At 42.3% G+C, this 22,811-nt stretch overlaps 1 protein-coding gene across 1 annotated transcript in view; it reads right to left on the bottom strand.

Annotated features, from left to right (window-relative positions):
* The window catches only part of LOC108893279 (protocadherin Fat 3), a 63,471-nt gene that overhangs the window by 19,201 nt on the left and 21,459 nt on the right, over positions 1 to 22,811 (bottom strand). Inside the window, exons 10-40 of the mRNA XM_051078755.1 lie at positions 20,897 to 21,033; positions 20,012 to 20,287; positions 19,597 to 19,807; positions 19,196 to 19,410; positions 18,831 to 18,989; positions 17,242 to 17,363; positions 16,879 to 17,061; positions 16,643 to 16,757; positions 16,228 to 16,509; positions 15,495 to 15,845; positions 14,726 to 14,899; positions 14,070 to 14,600; positions 12,838 to 13,202; positions 12,324 to 12,477; positions 11,655 to 11,762; positions 11,342 to 11,525; positions 10,964 to 11,184; positions 9,820 to 10,272; positions 9,202 to 9,336; positions 8,678 to 9,071; positions 7,584 to 7,780; positions 5,848 to 6,001; positions 5,499 to 5,732; positions 5,034 to 5,212; positions 3,173 to 3,386; positions 2,373 to 2,587; positions 2,149 to 2,286; positions 1,800 to 1,943; positions 1,523 to 1,720; positions 813 to 1,090; positions 108 to 670 (exon numbers count right to left, since the gene is read on the bottom strand). Of these exons, the coding sequence (XP_050934712.1) occupies positions 108 to 670; positions 813 to 1,090; positions 1,523 to 1,720; positions 1,800 to 1,943; positions 2,149 to 2,286; positions 2,373 to 2,587; positions 3,173 to 3,386; positions 5,034 to 5,212; positions 5,499 to 5,732; positions 5,848 to 6,001; positions 7,584 to 7,780; positions 8,678 to 9,071; positions 9,202 to 9,336; positions 9,820 to 10,272; positions 10,964 to 11,184; positions 11,342 to 11,525; positions 11,655 to 11,762; positions 12,324 to 12,477; positions 12,838 to 13,202; positions 14,070 to 14,600; positions 14,726 to 14,899; positions 15,495 to 15,845; positions 16,228 to 16,509; positions 16,643 to 16,757; positions 16,879 to 17,061; positions 17,242 to 17,363; positions 18,831 to 18,989; positions 19,196 to 19,410; positions 19,597 to 19,807; positions 20,012 to 20,287; positions 20,897 to 21,033 (7,284 nt within the window). The remainder of the gene's footprint in view (positions 1 to 107; positions 671 to 812; positions 1,091 to 1,522; positions 1,721 to 1,799; positions 1,944 to 2,148; positions 2,287 to 2,372; positions 2,588 to 3,172; positions 3,387 to 5,033; positions 5,213 to 5,498; positions 5,733 to 5,847; positions 6,002 to 7,583; positions 7,781 to 8,677; positions 9,072 to 9,201; positions 9,337 to 9,819; positions 10,273 to 10,963; positions 11,185 to 11,341; positions 11,526 to 11,654; positions 11,763 to 12,323; positions 12,478 to 12,837; positions 13,203 to 14,069; positions 14,601 to 14,725; positions 14,900 to 15,494; positions 15,846 to 16,227; positions 16,510 to 16,642; positions 16,758 to 16,878; positions 17,062 to 17,241; positions 17,364 to 18,830; positions 18,990 to 19,195; positions 19,411 to 19,596; positions 19,808 to 20,011; positions 20,288 to 20,896; positions 21,034 to 22,811) is intronic.

The following is a 22,811-nucleotide window of genomic DNA, read 5'->3' as shown; positions in this document are numbered from 1 at the left end:
TTAAGAATATATTGATATTGAATATTGAATGCATACCATCTGTCTGTCTTTCAATGATAAGTAGCTGTGACAGAAATCTAGAGCATGGGCATGAGTGCAGTGCTCACCAGGACAGGTGCAGGTATCTGTGCGGCTGAACCTTGGTGACACAAAGCTGACCCTCTCTGTGCTGTAGGTTATAGGTGAGCCACCCTCCATCACCAGTGTCTGTTCACACACTCTGTCCCCACAGTCCAGCTCCCCAGAACAAGCACTGCTCACCACCACCGCCCCAGCTAGCACACCTCGAATCTGGCCCCGCGCTGCCGCTTCCTCCAGCTTTGCAGACAGCTCCTGCTGGGAATAGAACCCACTCACCCGCCCGCTGCCTGATGTCTCTGGCCGCTCCATGGCCAGGAGCAAGTCCACATCAGATGTCCCCATCACTGGCTGTACACTGAGTATGTGGAGGGGATCCTGTTGTCCTGGTGACCATTTCCAGCCAGCTAGTCCACGTAACGTGAGTTTGATCTGGCTCAGGTAGCGACCAAGCAAGTCTTCCGGGGACAGGGAGCTGAAGCGTAAGTTCAGCGCGCTACGGAGCAACACATCTGTCACCTGCTCGACCTGAACTGAAACATCAGCTATCACTGCAAAACGTCCATCGCTCACTGTGGCATTCATCTGGTATCTGAGAGAGGACAAGAAAATATTTCAGTTATTTTCAATTTTGACACAAGAAGTTATTTTCCACATCATCCTTTTTTTCTGTGTGTGTATGTGTGTGTGTATGCCAGAGTGAGTTGTGTGCTGGTGCAGTAGAGTGTGTGTACCTGCCAGGTTCCAGGCCAGGCAGAGCCACAATGCTGCCATCCTGTCTGCTGATTGTAAACATGCTCTTGGGCTGGGGCTTCTGGGTAAATGACAGAGCGTCATTGGGGTCGCGGTCGGTCGCATAAATCCGACCAACTGGGCCGCCAGGGAAAGTATCTGTTACCATGACGATGAAGATTTCCAGGGGCGAAACAGCTGGTTTGTATTGGCTGTTCCCAATGACCCTCAAAAACACCCAGGAAGAAGAGGCAAGTCTTGGCTTACCAGAGTCACTTGCCTGAACAGATGAAAATATGGGGACAAACGGTTATATACACTGGGGAAGGTCATATGATAAAAGTGTATGTTATTGTCTCACATAACCAAAGATTTAAAACATACAGAGACAAAGAATAAGGGAAGCCATGCAGTTGGAACAAAAATAAAATTACTTACAGCAGTAAGTAGTATCAATATTAAAGGACAGACCCTCCACGCCACCTTATTAGTGGTGTTAATAGCTTCTCAATTACAGAAATGTGTTCATATAAATGAGGCAGTTTTTTAAAACACAAGACTGACACTAACAGCCTGACTGAACAGCTAGCAGTGAAAGACTTTGTAAGTGAAGTGCTGACAGTGTTGACTGTGTGTGTAACCATGCTGAAAAAGTGTAGTTGTCAGTCAAACACCTCTGATTATATTGGTTTAAAAAATATCAGTCCCTAACCTGGATTTCAAGAATGAACTCTCTGGGGGCTTCAGGGCCAATTACACGGTTGGACCTCAAAGTTCCAGTCTGGTCCAGGGAAAGAAAATTTCTCTCGTTTCCTGACACGATGCGAAACTCAAAGGGAGGACCGTTTCTGGGGGAGTCTTTATCGCTGACTGACAGCTTCAACAGGGTGGTGCCAGCAGCTTGATTTAGCTGGAAGCATAGAGAGAGAAGTTGAGTCGACGCTTCCACAAAGACACACAAACATAAGCAAACACCCACAGACTGTTACCTGTATGACAGCTGTGGAGTTGGCAGGGTTGAAGACAGGAGGGTTGTCATTAACGTCAGAGATGTCGATGTTAACGGTGACAGTGGAGGACATGGCAGGAGAGCCACTGTCGAACGCCTGCACTGACAAAGAGTACCTGGATACCTAGGTGGAGCAGAAGTGAATGAGAGTGCCACGGCATCTGTATGTATCAGGCAATAAGGCAAGCACTGTTATGCTTGCATAATATGAGACCTCATTGGGTGTTGACCTTGAGCGGACTTAGTATTTTCAGTCTTGGCTGTGCTCATGAACCATAAAATTACTATTGATTGTTTATGAGATATTGCATTTAAAGATGCATCCTTACTAGTTCTCTGTCGAGACGCTTATTGACTTTGAGCAGTCCTGTTACAGGGTCAATCCAGAAGTGGTTGCTGCGGTCACCTTTCAGGATGGAATAGGTGATTCGTCCATTTACCTGACTGTCCAGATCTTCTGCCAATACCTAGAGAACACACATGAAAAAAATGTATGAAAAAGAAAAGTATAAAAGTATGAAAAGCATGGATAGACAGATAAACCAGATATTACCCTTGTAATTGTCTGCCCAACAGACGCATCCTCGCTGACCAGAACATTGTAGATGTCTTGACTGAAGGCTGGGGCGTTGTCGTTGACATCCATGAGCTCAATGGTTACCATGGTAGCAGTGCTGAGAGGAGGGTTCCCACTGTCCCAGGCCTCAACAGTGAGGTAGTAGTCCTTACACACCTCAAAGTCCAAATCGTCAGCCACAGAAATAGAACCTAAAACATACACACAGCACAGCATGTATAGGATATATTGTGATATATACTGTGAACAGCTGGTTAAGTTTATTATCCTCTCAGAAATTTTCTTTGTGTCTGTGACAACTGCCAGACAAAAAACAAGAACAACCACCACAAAAAACAAAACAAAGCAAAACAAAACCCACAATAAGATGCTCCAACTATGACATTACTTCAACAGACACGCAACAAAGTGTTCCACAACACCCAGTCGGGAATTTAGTACAACATGACACACCCTCATGTCTTCAAGATTTGTTTAACAGCACTATAGTTGAAGGTACAAAAGATCTCCAGGCGTGGGAAGTCTGTACAGGTGGTACTCTATACCTCCCTCCTGATGGTAACACCTTGTATTCACCACAAAGATGGTGTAATACATCACTAAGGCCCGTGCTTTACCTGCAGCTTGAGACTCACAAAGCAGAGCCAGGCTGTGCTGCTGTAACAGATACTCATGATATATTGATTTAATTAGTTTTACTGCTCAAAAAACAGATGAGTTTTAATTTTGCCCTTAGCCACGAAAGTAACAAGCCACATACAAAGACCTCTGCTCACCCCTGTTTCTGTCTATGCTGAACTTTCCTAACTCGTTGCCCGAGCGGATGCTGTAAGTGATCTCAGCATTAAGTCCGATGTCTGCGCTGGTCGCCAACACTCGCAGCACCTCAGTTCCCACGGCTACATCCTCAGGGACAGTAATAGCATAGTCCCTCCTCTGGAAGACTGGAGCGTTGTCATTCACATCCAGCACCAAAATGGTCAAATCAACCTGAATGGAAACACAAGAGACTGTTAACAAGACCAATTCATTTGTCTGCATTGCTCCGGCCCCTGAGCGCTCTGTTTTTCAGCGCCACAGCCTGCGGGCCCACAAATATTAATGGGAGCAGAGATACTAAAGGCTTTACTAACAAGACAGGGCACTTCAGACAAAAATCAATCAAAGTCTGTGTCCACCAAAGCCTGAGAGAGGATTTGTGAAAGATTTGCAGCATTACTGAGTCAGATAAATGCTGTTTGTGCTCTGTGGAATCAGAGTAAACATTTCACCTTTTCTTGTAGTCATGTCATTCCAGCTTTTGGCGGAAGATTTAAAAATGTGTTTTACATTAAAACTGCGATGTTACAGAAACAGTTCTTATTAAGTGTATACCTTGTTTCTGCTTATCTAAATATGCTGTTCATCTCTGTGATATATGTGTGTTGTTTTTATTTGGTTTTGTGTGTTTTATGTTGTTCGAATTGATTTCTTTCTTTTAATTGTTGTGGTTGTGATTGGTGTAAATCAGATACTCATCCTATAATTCATGCTAAGCAGGGCAGGGTTTATTCAGACTCAAATGGCTCTGTATGTTGGTATAAAGACTGGGTAGATGCAAAGAGGCACAGATGGTTAAATTTGGGTTTGGTCGGATTGAGGTCAGAATGAGGAAACCAGGACCAGCTGCTTTCCAGCTACCTTCATCAGTCTCACACCATTTGTCCCACTAGTCTTTCCTGACATACACAAGCAACATACAGTACTGTATCACAGAGCAGCCACACTTGATCCAAGTTCCACTTACTGCAAGTGGGAGGCCACCAGTGCTATTTCTGTTGCTATTGGTACTGCCATTATGTTACTTTGCCTACAAATACTACTACAACTCCCGGAGCCTCTACTGTTATAACCACTGCATGTAGGGCGTGTATTGGTCAGCACAGCCACATCTGTCTTCACTTTTGCCTTAGATTTATTTTCAGTTTGAGTTTATGGCTGGTGGATAACCTAGAGAAAGCCAACACGGTTTCAGCTTGTGTTCTGGTCTTTTCTTTCTGCTTCCTGCACTGCCTCTGTCCCTGTAACTGTTACCTTCCCCATCTTTCCCTATCCCACCTGCTGCACAATTTGATGAAGATTTATCTTAATTAAAATCTCCTAGGTTCTTATCTGATCTCTCCAGTAAACAACACGTATTTATTCATTGGCTTATTTCACTCATGCGTATAGACAGAAATACAGATTGAACATAACCAGATAGGTGACACCATGCCTGACTAATCTGTAATTTAATAAGAAGTGTACAAATTCTAATTACATTATTGTCTTACAATGGCTTAATTATAAAATCATATCCATTTTTATTTTGAGAAATAATGATGTTATTTACTCAGAAGCTGTGTTTATCACTGTATCTATTTAATTACTCAGAAAACCTTAATTACATCACGTAAAATATAAATGTTGAGATGACTGTTGTGAATTTTAATAATGTCATTTAGTACATTTTATTATTATTATTTTCCAGTTAGCATTATTTCACAATAAGTACAAGCTTTTTTGGGATCTGAAGTATCTTTTGCAGTTAGATTTACCGAACAGCATGGCAAAAATACAACTGAGATTGAACCTGTGTCACCTGGACTTCCTGCCTACCTGCGAGGACAGTGCCCCCTGTTGCCCAGCTTGGTCAGTGGCCTGGACGCGAACACGATAGGAGTCTCGGCTCTCTCTGTCCAGAGTTTTCTCCAGTGTTACCATCCCAGAAAACGGGTCAATGGAGAAGAAACCACTGACTGAATCCACCAGAGAATACACCACTGTGCGGTTAAGACCTGGTGAGGACAGGCGACAAATTCATGAACATGAAAGACTCACTGACTGTTCTTCTTCCTGTTCTTGGCTACTATCTTTTTTGATCAGAAAGAGATGATAGATACACGTACAAATTGTGTGTGACACATACGCAGTAGAGTATTGCTCTACGTCAGCAGTTTGAATGCCTAGTGACAGCAGGGTGATTCTGCATTCACCACACGTAGGAAACTTTCTGTGCTCATTAGCAACCTCGCTTGCCATGTTAAATACCTAACATATAACAGTAACATAATACTGGCTTACCTTCATCTGGGTCGCTGGCCTGCAGCCGAGTAAGCAAAGCCTTCGGGGCTGCATTCTCATAAACACTAGCCAGGTAGTAAGGAGAGGAGAAGGAGGGGGCATTGTCATTCACATCCAACACTTTGAGAGAAATGTCAGAGCGGCAGAACAGCCCTCCCCCATCAGTTGCCTGAGCAATTAGTTTGTAGGTGGATGTCACTTCTCTGTCCATGACTGTGGCTGTACGCAGCTCACCTAAGGGACACACACATGGAAACATGTAAAGCTGTAGAGAGGATGTTTAATCTTTGCTGTATTGGACTGTTTTGATCATAAACTAACCCTAAAGAAAAATAATAACTGAATGTACCAGTGTTTGCATCCATGTAGAAATCTTCAACACCGATGCCAAATAGTGAATATTGAATCTCAGCACTGGAGCCTGAGTCAGCATCTGTTGCGCCCACTGTCAGAATGCCCTTGTTAGTGGGGATGTCCTCAGGAAAAGAGGCGCTATACACTGCCTGTCACAACACACATACACACACACATATACACAAGCACACAGTGAAACCACACATCAAAAAACACATAAAACTGTTGGGCTCTGCATCCATTATCCCAGCTGACAGAACAAGCACAACACAGTTAAGTGCCCTTTTCTGACCCTGCACCACTCCTGCCCTCACTATCTCAGCAAACACAGACTGGTGCAATGGGAAAGCTACCGTACTGTGTCCAAGCACAATGCATCATACCCTACCCAGCTACAGGGTATGATCCTGTGAATGATTTAATAACATTTGGACCTGAAATAAGGAAAATGAGAGATCAGAAAATATACCTGCAAGTATTAACTTATAGTTAAACAGCCAAGCATTCTGAGGGTCCAGCTTCTCGGTCTGTAAAGTGAATATATTTGTATTGTGGAGGATTTGTTGGAAAAAAAATAAGCAACTTTACCACATCTACTGTTACCACTACTACTTCTTGTCCTATCTCTACAATGACTAATACTATGGCTAATAGTAGAAGTGGTACTGGCACAACTACCACTACTTCAAGTCGAAATGACTACTTAAACAAAAGGTACAACTACTACTTTAAATAACAATATAAAAAACTTCCTGGCAAGACAGTTACAGGACAGTGTCTGACATTTGATTTCTTTTTTTTTTTAATTTGATGCTGCTACTGTATGTTGCCAGGGTAACCTCTTTGTAGCTACACAGGCCTGAGTTGTCTGAGAACAGAGAGAATATAAGAGGAGAACAGGGGGACAAGGAGAATTGATTTCAAAGAGAATTACTAAGAGTTTAAGGGGAAAATGAAAGTTTCGCAACTAATTATGTGAAATTGCAGAAAACTACTAAATGAAAAGGGATATTCCTAGAGGACTGCACAGCCCAATTATCTCCCCTTTTCACAGTGATCTTCCTCTCATAGATCAGCTTGTGGCACAGTATTAACACTCATTTTAGCAAGACTCTCAAAGTTACAAGATCAGAATTAGCACATTGAGCTAAAGTTGATTGGCTTTTACCTTGATTATGTCATTTCTTTGTGTAAATTCTGTCAAATATATACTTTAAATAGCACTGTTCACCTCCTGACTGTGGGTATTTTAAAGATTATTATTGTATTATTACAGCATGCTCTACTGTACAGAAAAGGCCCCTTTAAATACAGACAATTTGAATTAATTTGCATTGAGTTTGTGCTTTGATGCACTGTAGAACAGAGACTCAATCTTTTAACTAAACAAATCCTGTTGTACTACAGCAGCCACAAATTTTTTGTGTTCTTACCAACTCATAAATATGCAAATTTTAACATTATTCAACACATTAATTTTCTGTGCAAAGCCACCCTTAAAATTACCAAAAGCAAAAGTTCATCTTTGTGGAAACTGGGTCCTAAACTAATTTTTGAAACTCAGTCAATCAGGAAAGACAAACAGTAGATAAAGGTAAGTACTAAAACAATGAGTAAAAAACTTTTTTTTTTTTTAATCTTACTACATTCCATAATCTGCTCTATGTTTTTTATTTATTTGAATCATCATTTTACCCATTTCCATATCTTTCATATCTTTTTATCCCTGACCTGGTTGCAGATGGGGCTGTTGTCGTTAGCATCCATAACAGTAACTTCCACTGCAGTGCGAGCGACATATAGGCCATCGCTGGCTGTGATGTTGAGCAGATACCAGTCCTGCTGCTCACGGTCCAGCAAACCGCTCACATAAACCTTCCACTCCCCCTGCACGAGGGCCAAGCCAAACACACCCCGCGGGTTTCCCCCTGCAAATTATAAGGATGAAGATTAAACTGCTGACACTACACAGCAAAGATATAGGTGAAGATGTATTGCAACAGACTTGTGAACAAACTGGAAGTGTTATTAATTCACAAGATCAATAAGCATCAGCTCCTCCACCCCATCCACACACAAACACAAAGACACACAAATGATGCAGGTACCCTTTGGCGCAATCAATAAACATCTATCATCAAAGTATAAACCAGATTGGTGGTGTAGTGGCAATGGCCTTTCAAAGTTTTAAAATCTGACCTTTTATTACAAAACTTCCATTAGGCCAATCAGTATTTTTAAATGCCAGAACACAAGGCCAAAATACATCATCCTTAGTCATTATCAGACAGTATGATGTGAGTGGATAACATCTGGCCTAGCATCAAGGTGAGAGCTTTGTTGGAGAGGCCTCACAATGTTTTTTTATTACTCCCATAAATAAGAAGTGACCACATGAAGTCATGTGTGAAAGACAACTACTTATTATGGAATTACAAACTAATTTCACATAGTTTTTCAAGAGTTATTTAAAGCTTAAGTTCCCGGGTTCTGTTGAAAACAGTAAATAATATAAACCTGTTACTAAGCATGTTTGTCTTTTGTTGCATCCTATTAGAAAAATAAAAACTTGAATTTACAGGGTTTCTTGACCTTGCTTGAACTGCTGTATTGTGTAATGCATACTGTGTAGTATTCAAATTAAAAGGCAATATAAAAAACAAAAGGTTAGTCGTGCTTGACATTTGAGTTGAAATTTATTTAAAATTTGACCTTTAATAACAGCAACCCCATTTAGGCCAATGAATATTTTTATGCAACTCAACCTGCATGAGGGAAAATTACTGCAGCACAGAATGTGTTGAACTAAATTATGATTTCCTCACCAGTGATGTAAAAGCTGACTAGACGGTTTTGATCTGTGCCATCTCGATCTTTGGTTTTCAGAACAGCCACCACCTCACCGAGGGGATCGCTCTCTTTCACGGCACCCCGGTAGAGCTCCCTCTCGAACTGCGGCGGGTTGTCGTTAATGTCTGACACAGTGATGGTTACCACTGTGGTGGAGGAGAGAGACTGTGACTCCCCGAGATCAGAGGCCACGACTTCAAAGCTGTAGCTGGAGCAGGCCTCATGGTCCATCTGATTCACTGTGGTGATCCAGCCTGTTTTACTGTCGATGGCGAAGAAAGAGCTCGTGGTGATGGGGCCGCTGAAGGAGCGAGTGTCCTTTGTCAAGTCCAGGTTGTAGGTGAGCAGAGGCCCCACTTTGTAGGTTACCTGCAATTTAAAAAAAGATTCATAGCTTTTCAAAGCATCTGCCAACGCTCTGAAGTGAACTACTGTACTGAGTAAAATATAAAAAGAATACAATACTCAGTGGCACTTGAACTTGCTGGTTGGCACACACCTGTCCATTGGAGCCCCAGTCTGGATCAAGGGCCCGCACTTGAACCACTCTTGTCCCTGCTGGCATACCCTCCATCACTGTTGCCACATAGGTGTTGGTCTCAAACACTGGCTTGTTGTCATTCACATCCAGGATCTGCAAAATGACAAATCTTCACTGATCCAGCTGCAGCATAAAGTTATAATTCCCTCACTGTCCAACCTGCAGTGTGGAACATCTGTCTCCCCCCTCTGGCAGTGAGAGCAATTACAATCAGTGTTTGACCTCGCCGCTGATCGCTCTCTTTTTAAGACTGTAATCCTTCATCTGAGCGCCGAGTTCCTCTTTTATCTGGAGCAACAGAAACTTTTCTCACCCAAAATACATAAATTGTTTACACATGCACATCCCTTTGAGATTATACTTCTCATGTTTTGCAGCCATGTTGAATTTTGTTTATTCTGTATTAAAAAATAACAGGTGATGATTTCAACATGCTATATAGCATATTAAAGCACTAAGTGAAATGTGTTGCTCTTATCAGTGTCTTCATCACAGTAACTACCATAAACATAAACATAAAAGTTGCTGTTTTCAATTTAATTCAAATAATATCAGGCTCTGTTTTCTATCACCAACCTTAACCTCCAGGTCGACAGTGGAGACAGACTCGATGAGGTCTCTCCTTGTTGTTGCTGCAACCTTGAAGCGGAAGATGCTGACCTGTTCGTAGTCGAGCGGCTTGACCAGACGGATCAGACCTGTCTCCCTCTCCACAAGGAATGTCCCCCCCTGGTTGCTGTCTAGCGTCTCACCCCCAACAACAGTGAAGAACCCGGTCTGTCCAGGGCCCATGTACACAGACCCCAGGGCTGTTCCTACCGCTGTGTCCTCTGGGATGGTGAAGGAGTACTGAGGTTGACTGAAGGAGGGAACAAATGCATCTGGAGGGACAACGTGGATGAAGGCTGACACCAGAGAGTGTTTGGCCGGCGTACCGCAGTCGGTGGCTTTGACAAAGAAGGACAGCACGGTCCCCTGGAGGTGGTCTATGGTGCTTTTAGTCATCATCCAGCCGCTGTCTGGCTCCACCTGAGCACCCGCAAAATCACAATGTTTTTTTAATCTACTTTAGAGACATAAATCCTAGCAACAGAGTTCACATCTTTGACTCTCAGTCTGAACTCATCTGTGTCGGAGCCAATAGCTTCTTACTGTTTTGGCTTCTTATTTTCTCTTAATGGCTTTTGGCTTGAACTAGGTAGGATTTTACTAGATTTCAATTTTATTTGTCCTTTTATTTCAATGAATCAGAGCACAGTAAACACTGTTATTTGCTGCCACCTGTTACCTATTCATATTGATATGCTACTGCTACTTTTTTATATGAATTCATATTATATTAGCCTTTTATACCACAGTTTCCTTTCATTTAGTCATTGCTGTTTATTCATTTGCTATTTTATTTCCCATTTTAATAGTGAAAATTGATTGAGGCATCAATCTTAATGTAACATCATTTTGATTTGATGAGTAGAAATGTATAATCTACAGCTAACAGATGGCTGTTAATCCCCTGAAATGGGAAGGGGGTGTCAGTGGAGAATATCTCTTAATTGAACATCAGGGTAACAGCATCACTTCTGAGTTTGAATAACATTTACTCTCAAACAGATTTGTTGAGGTTTGGGCATGGTTCTTGAGGGAACTGAGAACACGTTTACAGCTCTGTTAAAACTGAGAATACAGCTATGTGTAGAGTTAAAGAGTGAAACGTACTGACCTCCAACACGTCAACCAGTGATAGACGTGCTTCGCTGTAAAGGGAGTAGGTGATCCTTCCATTGGACCCAGTGTCAGAGTCTGTGGCTTGGATCTGTGTAACCAGGGAACCTTTGGCAACATTTGCCTTAATGCTCATGCGATACTCCACAGCTCTGAACCGAGGGGCATTGTCATTCTCATCTGCAAGAACCACTCGCACTGAGCAAAACGATGCACGGCCTGGAAAAATAACACAACATAAATTAATTAATTTATCAAACATACATTGTTTAACTACAAAAAAACTGCTATAATTCACTGTTGCATTCACTGTACATCATTAAATATTCATAAATCTTCAGTGTGGAATATGTCTGGTCAGTGTCTGAAATTATACCTCCACCATCCAGGGCCATAACGGTCAGCACCATGTCCTTATTAAGAGGATTTTCTCTGTCTAATTTCTGAAGAGTGGATATGACTCCATCTGCATCAATGGCAAACTGAGTTTTCCCCAGGTCATTGATGAAGGAGTAGGTGATCTGGCCAAACAACCCAGAGTCCTCATCTGTTGCACGAACCTGAAAGTCCACGCAAAAATTCAGAAAAAACAATGTTAGATTATTCATTACAAGATTCTGCTGCAGTATGAATGTGGGAAGATTCCTGTGAGGAATCACTTCTTATGAGTAGTAAGAAAGTAAACTTACCTGAATGACCTTTGACCCTGGAGGGGCATTTTCTTGGACCTCAGCCAGGTAGAACCTCTGGCTGAACACTGGGCTGTACAGGTTAGCTCCCAGGACACGTACTATCACCTGCGAATCACAGTTACTGTAATAATCCTCATCATCATCCTCATCCTCGCTGACATCACAATAATCACCGGCTGATCATGTTAACATAGTATGCAGACCAGAGATAAGAGCATCAGGCTTGTAACCAAATGGTGACTGATATGAGTTACAGCCGCAAACTCCACTGCATCCACATCATGTCAGAGGAAGAGGAAACAAAAAACAGGGTGACATTTTATTGCTCCAACATGTTATGTGTGCTGTCAGGGATGTGGTGAAACAGAGCCAAAAAAAGTCCAACATGTCCCACATGTAATTACCACTAAGAGACAGATGTGAACATTTTTTTCCCAGTTGGCGGCTCATCCTCACAGCAAATCTGATATGACATGCACAACCATTATCCCCCAACCGTGGAGCTGCTCGGCAGTCAGGATTTAAAAAACCTGTAGTTGTATTGGACAGCTGTGAAATTTGAAGTGAGGGGTGACTAAAGAAGGCCACTCAGCTTGCTGTGCACAAATACTGCAAAGGTTAAAAAAGAGCAAATCAGCTGACAGAACTAAATTGTAAGTGCCTCACCTGAGCAGTGTTGGTGAAGACTCCATCTGACACAGACACATTGAGTTGATATGAGAGTTTCATGCCTTGTCTCCTCTTGTTAGACAGACTGAGCACCCCTGTATCTGGCTCCATCATAAAAGTCATCTTCTCATTCCCAGAGAGTATACTGTACCTGAAGGCAAATTAAAAAAAAAATGAGTACAACAATGATTATGTTGTACAATGCTGCAGAAGCTGCTGGAAATCTTCTTTTCTTGAGAAGTGCTGAGTTAAACTGCTCGAGAGAAAAGACAAATAAAATAATAAAAAGATGCACAAACAAAACAGCCTGGTGAGAGTTGTCCTTTTTGAAACGTAATGAATGGAAAAGTTTACGATTACTTCTAACTTTGTTCAATAGGAGACCATGTGCAAAAGTTCTAATCATCACTGGTACAAAACACTACAGCAAAAAAACAAAAAACAAAAACAAAACAAAACAAAAAAAAACACCAAAGCAGCACAACTTTTTAAAGCTTTACTTTTGTCTTACCTCAGTCTCTGAGCATCACAGATGTCAGCATCTGACGCCTGAACACAAGTCACAAAGTGTCCCCGGGGAGCCAGCTCACTGACAAAGGCCTCGTACAGCGTTTGGCTGAAATTAGGTGGATTGTCGTTTGTGTCAGTAACAGTAACGGTTACACTAACATCACTGCTGAGGGCAGGGTCTCCACTGTCTGTCGCTCTGATGATGAAGTTGTAGCGCTGGATGAGCTCATAGTCAAGCAGGCGTGCAGTGAATACCAGTCCGCTGTTGCTGTCAATGTGGAAATAGTCACTGCTGTTGTAGATGTCAGAGAGGATCTGGTAACTCACCACAGCGTTCTTCTCTGAGTCTTGGTCCTGGGCAAACACCTACATGCAGAGTCAACATTAAACTTTGCGCTGCCTCATGCATTATTCAAGATAATGTCTGATTTGTTTACCCTGATATACTCTATAGCTACAGTACCAACACTGAGCCTGAATGAAAAAGTAAATAAAGTTCTTGGTTTCACCGAGATGCCGTGAGGACACAGTTGCCTCTAAAACCACATCAAAAAAAATCTGCTGATCAACCAACATGGACAAGTAGGGATTAGACCATGTGTGATTATCATTTACAGAAACATGAAAATGTGAAAAATAATTGAAAAAAGTGTTCATGTATTCATGTTGAGGAGGAAGAGGTATTTATTTTACTGTTGGTTTAGTGTTTTGAGTAGCAGTGAAAAACCTAAATTGTTATTCTTATGTATAAAGATGTCCCAGAAGCCCACAATATGCTCAGTATGACCTGTCTAGTGGCCAATACTCCACTACCAAGCCCAGGTGTACTAAGACACAATAAAAATTAATGTGATGCATTATTCTTAGATTGCCTTCCACATTCTTCTTAAATTCAATCATACAGTGAAATGAGGCCAATAACCCATTTTGATGACTGACTACAGATATAGTTATAAAAATCAATGAATTCAATACAGTCACATCTTAGTATTGTCTTGTGCAAACATGTTTCTCAGTACAACAGCACTGGTCTATTATCCACTGAAGGTCAAGAGCTTCCACAGGGAAATTTCTAGGGAAATACCACACTATCTCTGCATAAATAAATGATTTGGCATCTAATATTCATCCACAATACCACTGAAGTGAGTCTTAAGTGTAAACAATCATTCAGTACAAGTACACACTGGACTGCCTCAATAATCAAGGACAAACACAGAAAAACACACTTACCTGTAACACGGTCGTTCCAATCATGGAGTTCTCAGGAAGCACAGCAGAGTAGGAATTGTTCTGGAACAATGGTGGGTTATCATTCACGTCCAGCACAAGAATGTCTACATCGACCTCAGACTTTGCCCCAGTCAGTGTGTCTGTAGCCTTCACTGTTAACCGGTAGTACTGCATGGTTTCATAGTCTAATGGGTAAATCACACTGATGATTCCTGTGTCAAACGCGATGTCAAATTGGAGGGAAGGGTCTCCGTCCGTGATGCTGAAGATAATGCTCTGGCCTTCAGGACTGGTGGCGTTGATACACAGGACAGAGGTGGAGACGGCCACATCCTCTCTGACGGTGACTCCGTAGAAGGGCTTGTCAAACACTGGCATGGCTTTATTTACTACAGTAACAGGCAGCTCCACCTCGCTGGACAGAGTGGGGAAGCCACCGTCAGTGGCCACAAGGAGCAGCTTGTACTCTGCATTAGATAAGTCTGCTTCAAAGGCTCTCTTTAAGGTCAGCTCTCCTGACACAGGATTCACCTGCAGGGAACATAAATACTAGTTTGTAGCATAAGGACCATAACAGTGTACAAACCAATGAATTTTCAAATTTATAGCCCCATGTCAAATGAAGAACTCAAGAGCAGAAAAGATGTAGCTTTCACCTGAAAGTTCCTGTGCTGCTCCTTAAGGCTGTAAGTCACTTCTCCATTCAGACCATAGTCTCGGTCAATGGCTGAGACCCTGAAAATAGCTGATCCTGGCTCTGCTTCCACCTGCACTGCAGCGTAGTAGGGGAGGTTCACAAACTGTGGTGCATTGTCGTTTACATCCTCCACCTAGACAGAGGACAGTTATTTTAAGAAAATCAAAGAGGGTCATTGTTAAGAAAGTTAAAAGAGACTTTGGTGGGAACTGAGGGCTTAAAGAATCAACCACTTACATTTGGTAACAGGATCAGTAAACTATATAAACTATATCCCCTGCAAAGTCTCTCTTTGGGTAGCTTATAGTTTATATTCTCCATCTGCTCGTTCCAGTATTTTACTGAAGCTACTGTGCACCATGCATACTGAATTATATCCGACCAAAACACAATGTTTACTAGAGCTGCACCCTCACATAAAATCTAACAAAGACAAAAAACTAAGCATCAAGCAAAAACTTCTGCATGGCATAGCTGGGATCTGAAGAATTTCAGAACCAGACATACAAGAATGTAAGATAGTATGAATGATTGAATAAACTGTTTACAAAGCAAAATATACAAACATAGTGTGATATGATATAAAAAATACTTTGACAGACTAAACAGAAAAGACACGTACAATCAAAAACATGATCGGCAACATCAAATCATCCATGAAATAAGACATGGGAGAGGAAAAAGCCTCTCACACAAACACACTTTTACACACACATTTCCACACCCACCTGCACTTGTACTTTCACTCTGGCCACCCTCAGTATCTCATCTTCTCTGCTGACCTCCACCACCAGCTCATAACTCTCCCTCTCCTCTCGGTCAAAAGGCACACCGGTGGTGAGTACCACTCCGCAGGTCGGACGAATGATGAAGCGTCCTCTGGGGTTCAGCAGAGTGTACTTCAGCGGCTCGTTGAGGCGGTGGCCGACCGTGTTGACGACAGTCACCAAAGTGACATTGGGTATGTTCTCCTGGATGGAGGCGGAGTAGACCGGGAGGGTGAAGAGAAGGCCGCTGTCTATGGCTTCTCGGACAAGCACCGTTACCGACGCCATGCTGGAGAAACGTCCATCCCACACCTTAAAACAGACAAAAACAGATGGGTGAGAGTGCCTTATTTGGTCCTCAGCACAGATGGGGAAGGTGTTCCTTACATGCATATGACAGCTGACCCAGAATGGACTAATGCAGATGATATAATGCTGGACTTTTCTGTCTTAACAAAAACATCAAAACAACCCTGGGGCATGGAGCTCTGGAGACCCCCCATCTAGCTGAAGTATACTGTGTTAAGACACTGAATAATCATGGGCTCTGTTCTGCAGCTGACCCTGTGCTCTGACCTCCCTGTGGAAATCATTATTACGTAAGCCAGTCTGAGCCAACTGCTTATCTAAGCTAGTGACAGGATACATAAAAATTCTAATTACATGACATGTCCACTGGTGGCCAATCACTTACCTTCACATTAAAGCGGTAACGATCTTTACTGAGGTTCTGATTGACAACGGTCACAACTCCAGTGTAGCGCTCCACAGAGAAGTACTCAACACTGCTGTCCACCAGAGAGTAAACTAGCGCTGGGGTGATGGACTTGTCAGGGTTCAGGGTAAGGTCAGAGGTCATGTCAGGGTCAAAAGCCTCAACCCTAAGGACTTCGACTCCCATGTAGGTTGGCAGGAGAAGGACTGACTCATAAGTGTCCTGGGAAAACTTTGGAGGTGAGTCATTGATGTTGATCACCTTAGAAGGGGCAGAAACAGAGATTTTTGTTAAAGTGAAAATAATGTCAAAGTAGTAAAACTCTCACAAAGGAATCAAAGTGTCAAGATGGTTTATGAGGCAGATAAAGATGACTGATATGTCATTTACCAACCTTTATAACCACCTGTGCTGGGCTGTCAGCACTCCTAGGAGGCTGACCACTGTCTCTAACATGAACCCAGAAGGAGAACTCAGAGAAGGTCTCATAGTCCAAACTGGCAATAGTTCTAAAATTTAAGAACAGTACAAATAAGACAAAACCCAATCTTTGACCCATAAGAGCCATATCAGTTTAAAGGCAGGTAAAATCAGACATCCTCAGCGTCATTGGTCTGATGTATCACCTACCGAATCGATCCAGTCCCCGAGTCCACGCTGAAAAACATGCGAGCAGTGTCATCTACGATCTGGAACACCAACAGGGCGTTGTGATTGCGGTCCTTGTCGGTCGCCTGGATGACTAAAGGTTTGCCATCCTCTCCCAGGACCACACTGTTGACTGGAGCAGCCTCACTGATTTCACCCACGTACCTGTTAAGGCAAAAGAGGGCACTGCCGTAAAAGAGGAAAACTACATATAAAAAAAAAAAATCACTCCAGACAATTATATACTGTCAGTACTTCAACAAGGCTCTTTAAACAACACGGGAGCATGTCAGCACCAAACCTCTATTTTCTCTCTCTCCTGTGAGCTTTGTTTACCACTGATACCTGATTTGTTTGAAGACAGGTGGGCTATCGTTGACGTCCCCCACCTGGATGATGACAGTGGTGCTGGCCTCCACTCCAGCCATGCTCAGAGCATGCACCACCAGAAAATAGGATGTTGTTTGCTGCCAGAATAAAGAAACACATTGTGGTAAATGTGCTGTTACAGCTGTATACAAAAGTTATATTTACAAATTCTGTAATTTTTTTAAGTGAAAGGCAATAAACACTGAGCCTTTATTCAAATGTTAATGCACGGCTGTTTTTTATTTCAAGAACTTTAATGAAACACCAACATTGGACACCCTTCTATTTGTATTACATGCAGAACTTTGTTAAATCATTAGGCCTTAATTTACTCTGTAAGCCCTGTGAGGCAGATCAAGAATTTTCATTAGGAACTGTCAGCTGATGAATTCTCCGACTCCTCAAACCTTTTAATAAAACTCAACAACCATGAGTTCCTCTGAGCAACTGATTGAGAATCTGTAAATGCAGCTAATTGATGCCTACAAAGATGGGAAGGGCATAAAAAGATATCAAAGCACTTTCAGCTTGATATTTCCACTGTCTGAAATGCCATTAAGTAATGGCAATGGAGGGAGAATATGGAAGTCAAGACAAAATCTGGAAGACCAAAAAACTTTCAGATAAAAAAACTTTCAGATAAAACTGCATGTCTGCTGGGTAGAAGAGCAGAGTAACACCCCGACATGACTGCAAATGAGCAGCTGGAAGGTTTAACTGACACAGGAGTGGTGATGGGAAACCTTTTCTATGGCCTCATTAAAAATGTCAAGGTCTAAAGTCTGCAATGCAAGATCTGGATAATCCAGACTTGTTTTGGAAACAAGTGCTGTGGACAAATTAAATTAAAATTGAGTTTTTTGGCCACAGTCACCAGGAAATAAAGGAGAAGCATTTAATGAAAAACACACCTTGCCAACTGTTCAGCACGGCGATGGATGGATATCCTTTGTGGTTTTAAGTCAGTTATTGGCACAGGAAATGTTGCACTGATAGAGGGATGAATGGATTTCACTAAATATCAGAAAATTCTGCAAAGTCAGTCAAGAAAGTGAAACTGAAAAGAAGCTCTCTTCTACGACAGGACAGTGATCCAAAGCATGCCTCAAAATTCACCATGAACTGCAAAAAAAAAACAAGCAGAAAAGCCCTCACAGTTCCCTGACTTGAACATCAGTGAAAATCTGTAGGTAGATCTTAACCATGCTGTGTGTGCTAGACAGCTTAAAAATATCACAGATCTCGACGTGATATGGAGGAGGAGTGGGTGAAAATTCCTAAATGAAGAATAGAAAGGCTCTTAGCTGACTACAGAAGGTGTTTGCAAGCTGTGATATCTGCCAGTGTGGGCTGACTTAGGAGGGAGTCCAAACTTTTGCACATGCTGCAGCTAGTTTAATGTTTTAATATCTTTTAAGTTCATGACATAACAGTGCATTAATATTTGAAGAAAGGCTGCAACTGTATGTGCATGCATGAGTGACTCCTTCTAAAAGAATCATGTCTACACTGAGTTTTGGCAGATGGTGTTAATTTACACCTTAAAAGGAAAAGTATTAACAAACCTCAAAGTCAAGTAGCCTGCGTGTGCTGATTACACCAGTGTGATGGTTAATGAAGAAGCAGTGCTCCTCGTTGCCCCTGTTGATATCATAAATGAGTGTTGAGCGGCTGAGTGCGCTGACGGTGGTTACATAAGTTCCAATGGTGCTGTTCTCCATTATCTGTGAATACAAAGTCATCAGCACTTCAATGAGTTACATGCACAATTTCACTGGTGATATTGTATTTACCTACTGAATATCTGACCAGAGATTTACCATGAATCCCTCCCTACCATTTTCCAGCCTTTCTTTATTCCATCTATCTCCCACTTCCCAGCCCTCTCTCCCACACACCTGCCCCCGCAGTCTGTCATCTCTCTCTTTACCTCAGCCTGATACTCCTTCTGAGAAAATTTGGGTTGGGAGAAGTCGGAGAGTATCATGGAGATGCGAACTGTAGCGGTGGCCATTAATGGGGGAAATCCACTGTCGGTGACGCGAACAGTGAGGGTGTAAAAGCCCACACAGGTGAGATCCAGCTCCCTGGCAATGAAGATAACGCCTGTGGCATTATCGATGCCAAACACACCGCCAGTGTTTCCTGGAAGTAACAGAAAGGTCACAGACGCCATTACTGGTAAATCTCAAAATTATAATTCCAATCCCAATTTGTTCTCCTCTGACAAAGCATTAAAAGCATGTCACAGTTCAGTAATAACACTATTTAAAAGTGGAAAAGAGAGAAATAAAACTAATAAACGACTTTCACTTTCAGATAGCATCTCACCTGCTTCCATAGTATACGTGAGTTGCCCATTAATCCCATTGTCTTTGTCTAAGGCTGTCACTTGCAGTACAGAAGTGTCTATGGGAGAAGACTCATATGCCACAGCATCATATACAGTGCTGGTGAAGTAGGGGATGTTATCATTGGAGTCCTCCACTGCCACCAAGATACGAGCCAGGTCACGGTTAAATGGAAATTCCTGATCCTTGACCTAAAGCAGCATCAGGCAAAATGAGAGATGAATATGGATAGCGTAGTTGGAGGCAATAAATGAAAGAAATCAGCTAAAATTAAGTAAAGTAGGCAGAGTTGCCAAGAGGAGCATCAGTTGGAAGAGAGCACAGGGACACATACATAAATTACCACGGGCACAGCCAACCACGCAGACACAGAAACAGAATGTCTCTCTTCTCACCATAATAGTGAGGATGTGCTGGGTCCTGGCCTCATAGTCCAGCCTGTCTGCAGTGTAGACGACTCCTGTGCCAGGATTGACCCTGAACAGTCTCATGCTGGCTGGGTCCACACTGCCATAGATGGAGAAGCTCAAACGGGCACGCTCGTCCATGTCTGACGCTCTGACCCGCAATAACTCCATGTCAACAGGTACGTCCTCTGAGACACTGACATCATAAGCCGGCTGTGAGAAAACCGGAGGGTTGTCATTGCTGTCTAGTATTCGGATGAATACCTGAGTGGCAAAGAGACAGAAGGTGAGTCAGTAAGGTAGGTACAGAGAGAACTGTGTTCAGTATATCATCCTAAAAGATAAGAGCCCGGGTGTAGAAGTATCTTTGGTGACTGATAATACTTTATACAGTTGTAGAGTAGTGCTCTGAACTGATTTTTTCATTTGCAAGGTGGAGATACCATTGCAACTATTATTGCTATCTATTCACACTAAGGCAAAGCAATATTTATGGTGCTTTTCAAAGCCAGACTGTAGATGTATGTTGTCTTGGAGCGATGTGAGCATTTTTTGTATTTATACAAGCACTTGACCTTTACTTGCTCAGGCTAATCCCATTAATCCACTGATATCAAGGATTTCCCTTACAAGGCAGACCTAGCAGGCCAGCCAAGACAGCAGGAGCACAGGAAATGTCAAAGGCAGAGCAACAAAAAGCACATTTCATAGTCAACAAGAGATAATTTCAGAAAAAGGGAGTGCGAGCATAGAAAGGAAGAAAGCTGGGAATAAACAGCTCTCCTCGGAAGAGGTAACAATAATTTAATTTGATGTGGGTCTGGGCTGTAAAAGGGGGAGTGTTAGTGCATAACAAATCAAAAGTGTGTGTACCTGTGCTGTGGCAAAGTTGGTTCCATCCGTCACCTGCACAGTCATGTTGTACACAGACTGCACCTCTGCATCCAGGGGCTTGGCCACAACTAGAGTACCTACCCCGACTTGAAGGTCAAACTGCATGTCAAAGCTCCCTGGAATCACACACACACCGAGTTCACAGGGTGTTTCAGTCATTTAGTATTCACTTCGTGTGCTAAACTCAGGTGCTCTAAGTTATTACTGTGTAATTGTTTTGGCCAGGTGCCTGCGTCTGGAGCTGGAGGGTCTGTGAAATAAAATGAACTGAGATGCAATGCAATGTAGCACCGAACCCACTTGGCAGCCGGAGAGCTGTTAACAGCCACACAAACATCTGTCTTATCACTCCAAAACACAACCCATCTCAGAGATCAAAAACCTGCAGCCGGGTCTTTTCCACGGGCGGTGAGTGTACAGTTTAGAGGCTTAATGTTTGATTAGAGTGAGGGCGAGGATTGATATGTGTTAGGTATTCAGCACCATCCTTCGTCTCATTCCAGCTTCTCTCTCGAGATATCTGGGAGCTTGAGCTCTCCTCGGCATATGAATACTGATTGGGCATTTTTCACAGAAGCATTGATGCGTGTTGAGTTGGAGCAAACCACAGGGATACATGCTTTTTTCTTGTTGTTTTTTGTTTTTTTTTCTTCAGGAGGGGAGGTTGGTCAATATTTCACTACAGGGGAACAGTCTCGCAGCATTAAGAAAAACAGAAATTCCAGTCTGTAGTCTCTAAATAAAAAGAAGGATCTTGTTTCTTTCCTGTCTGTTGGAGGTGCCTCTAGGGTGTCTGATCATGTACTTGTAGTATTTTTGGTACAGTAGCATCTGTTTTTTAATACAGTGTGAATTTGAACAGGTATTTCCTCTATATGTATACAGTTTGTCTGCAAAAGAAATTGTATAGTTCTATCAAGCTGTCAGCAGATAAATTATAGGCATGAAAATAACTTAAAGGTGTCCTGTGATTTAGAGCTATATATGTTTGAGTGCTCCCTCTATAAAATTTATTCTACCAGCAAGCATAGAAAACACATTAACAAAATGACACACATCAACCCAAAAAATATAGACATATTCTGAAATTGATTTCAAGGAGAAGTGAGGAGACTTTTGAATACTGTTACAGTATCAGTGACACAGACTAGTGTGGTTTTCTTTTTCCATACTGAAACAAAAAGTTATCATTCATTTGGAGTCGTGTTTCCAGATGTTTCTGGCCACAGTATAACATTCACTCTTCTTACCTCTGTTTTTGGTCTCTACCAACTCCTGAGGGAAATATCTGTTTTTTTAGTTGCTAAATGCTCCACTATATGACTCTGTCCGCCGTTTGGTGCTGAGCAGGCACTGTGCAGTGGATTTTTAGGCTGCCTGCTGCGGCTGAAAACTGAGAGTAAAACCGTGGGCTGGACAGCTATAGAGCAACAAAGTAAAACAGAGGGGAATTTGGGAGATAATTCTCTGCAGGTTCATCACTATGAGTGACTTCTCTCACAACACTTATTATATGATACATTACTATTATACAGCCACTTTAATATTCATCTACAGCTGAAGAAAGATCAACAGGTAGTCTCAAGTCTTAAATGGCATCACAACAGAGTTAGGTATTTTCAGGAATACACTTTGATCTGGTGAAGTCTCTCTGAGATAGGAACACTACACTTAGTGACTGACTGAGTCACATCCCCTCTCTATTTACTTTCCAAAGTAAGAGCATTGTAGCTGAACTAATGGCATAAACCTGTCCTGCCTGGGCAATGATAACAAACCAGTGCTGTTTGTGTAGAGTTGTGTGAGACTCCTTTTTAAAACTCAGATAAATCAATACTGCCTGTGGCTAAACAAGGTCCTGGTCCTGCATGCTGCATTTCCAGAGTTTTCTGAA

This window comes from Lates calcarifer, linkage group LG20 (genome assembly GCF_001640805.2).
Source record: "Lates calcarifer isolate ASB-BC8 linkage group LG20, TLL_Latcal_v3, whole genome shotgun sequence".
Taxonomy (NCBI): Eukaryota; Metazoa; Chordata; class Actinopteri; family Centropomidae; genus Lates; species Lates calcarifer.
The sequence above is the reverse complement of the archived record's forward strand: the minus strand, read 5'-3'. Positions and strand labels throughout refer to the sequence as shown.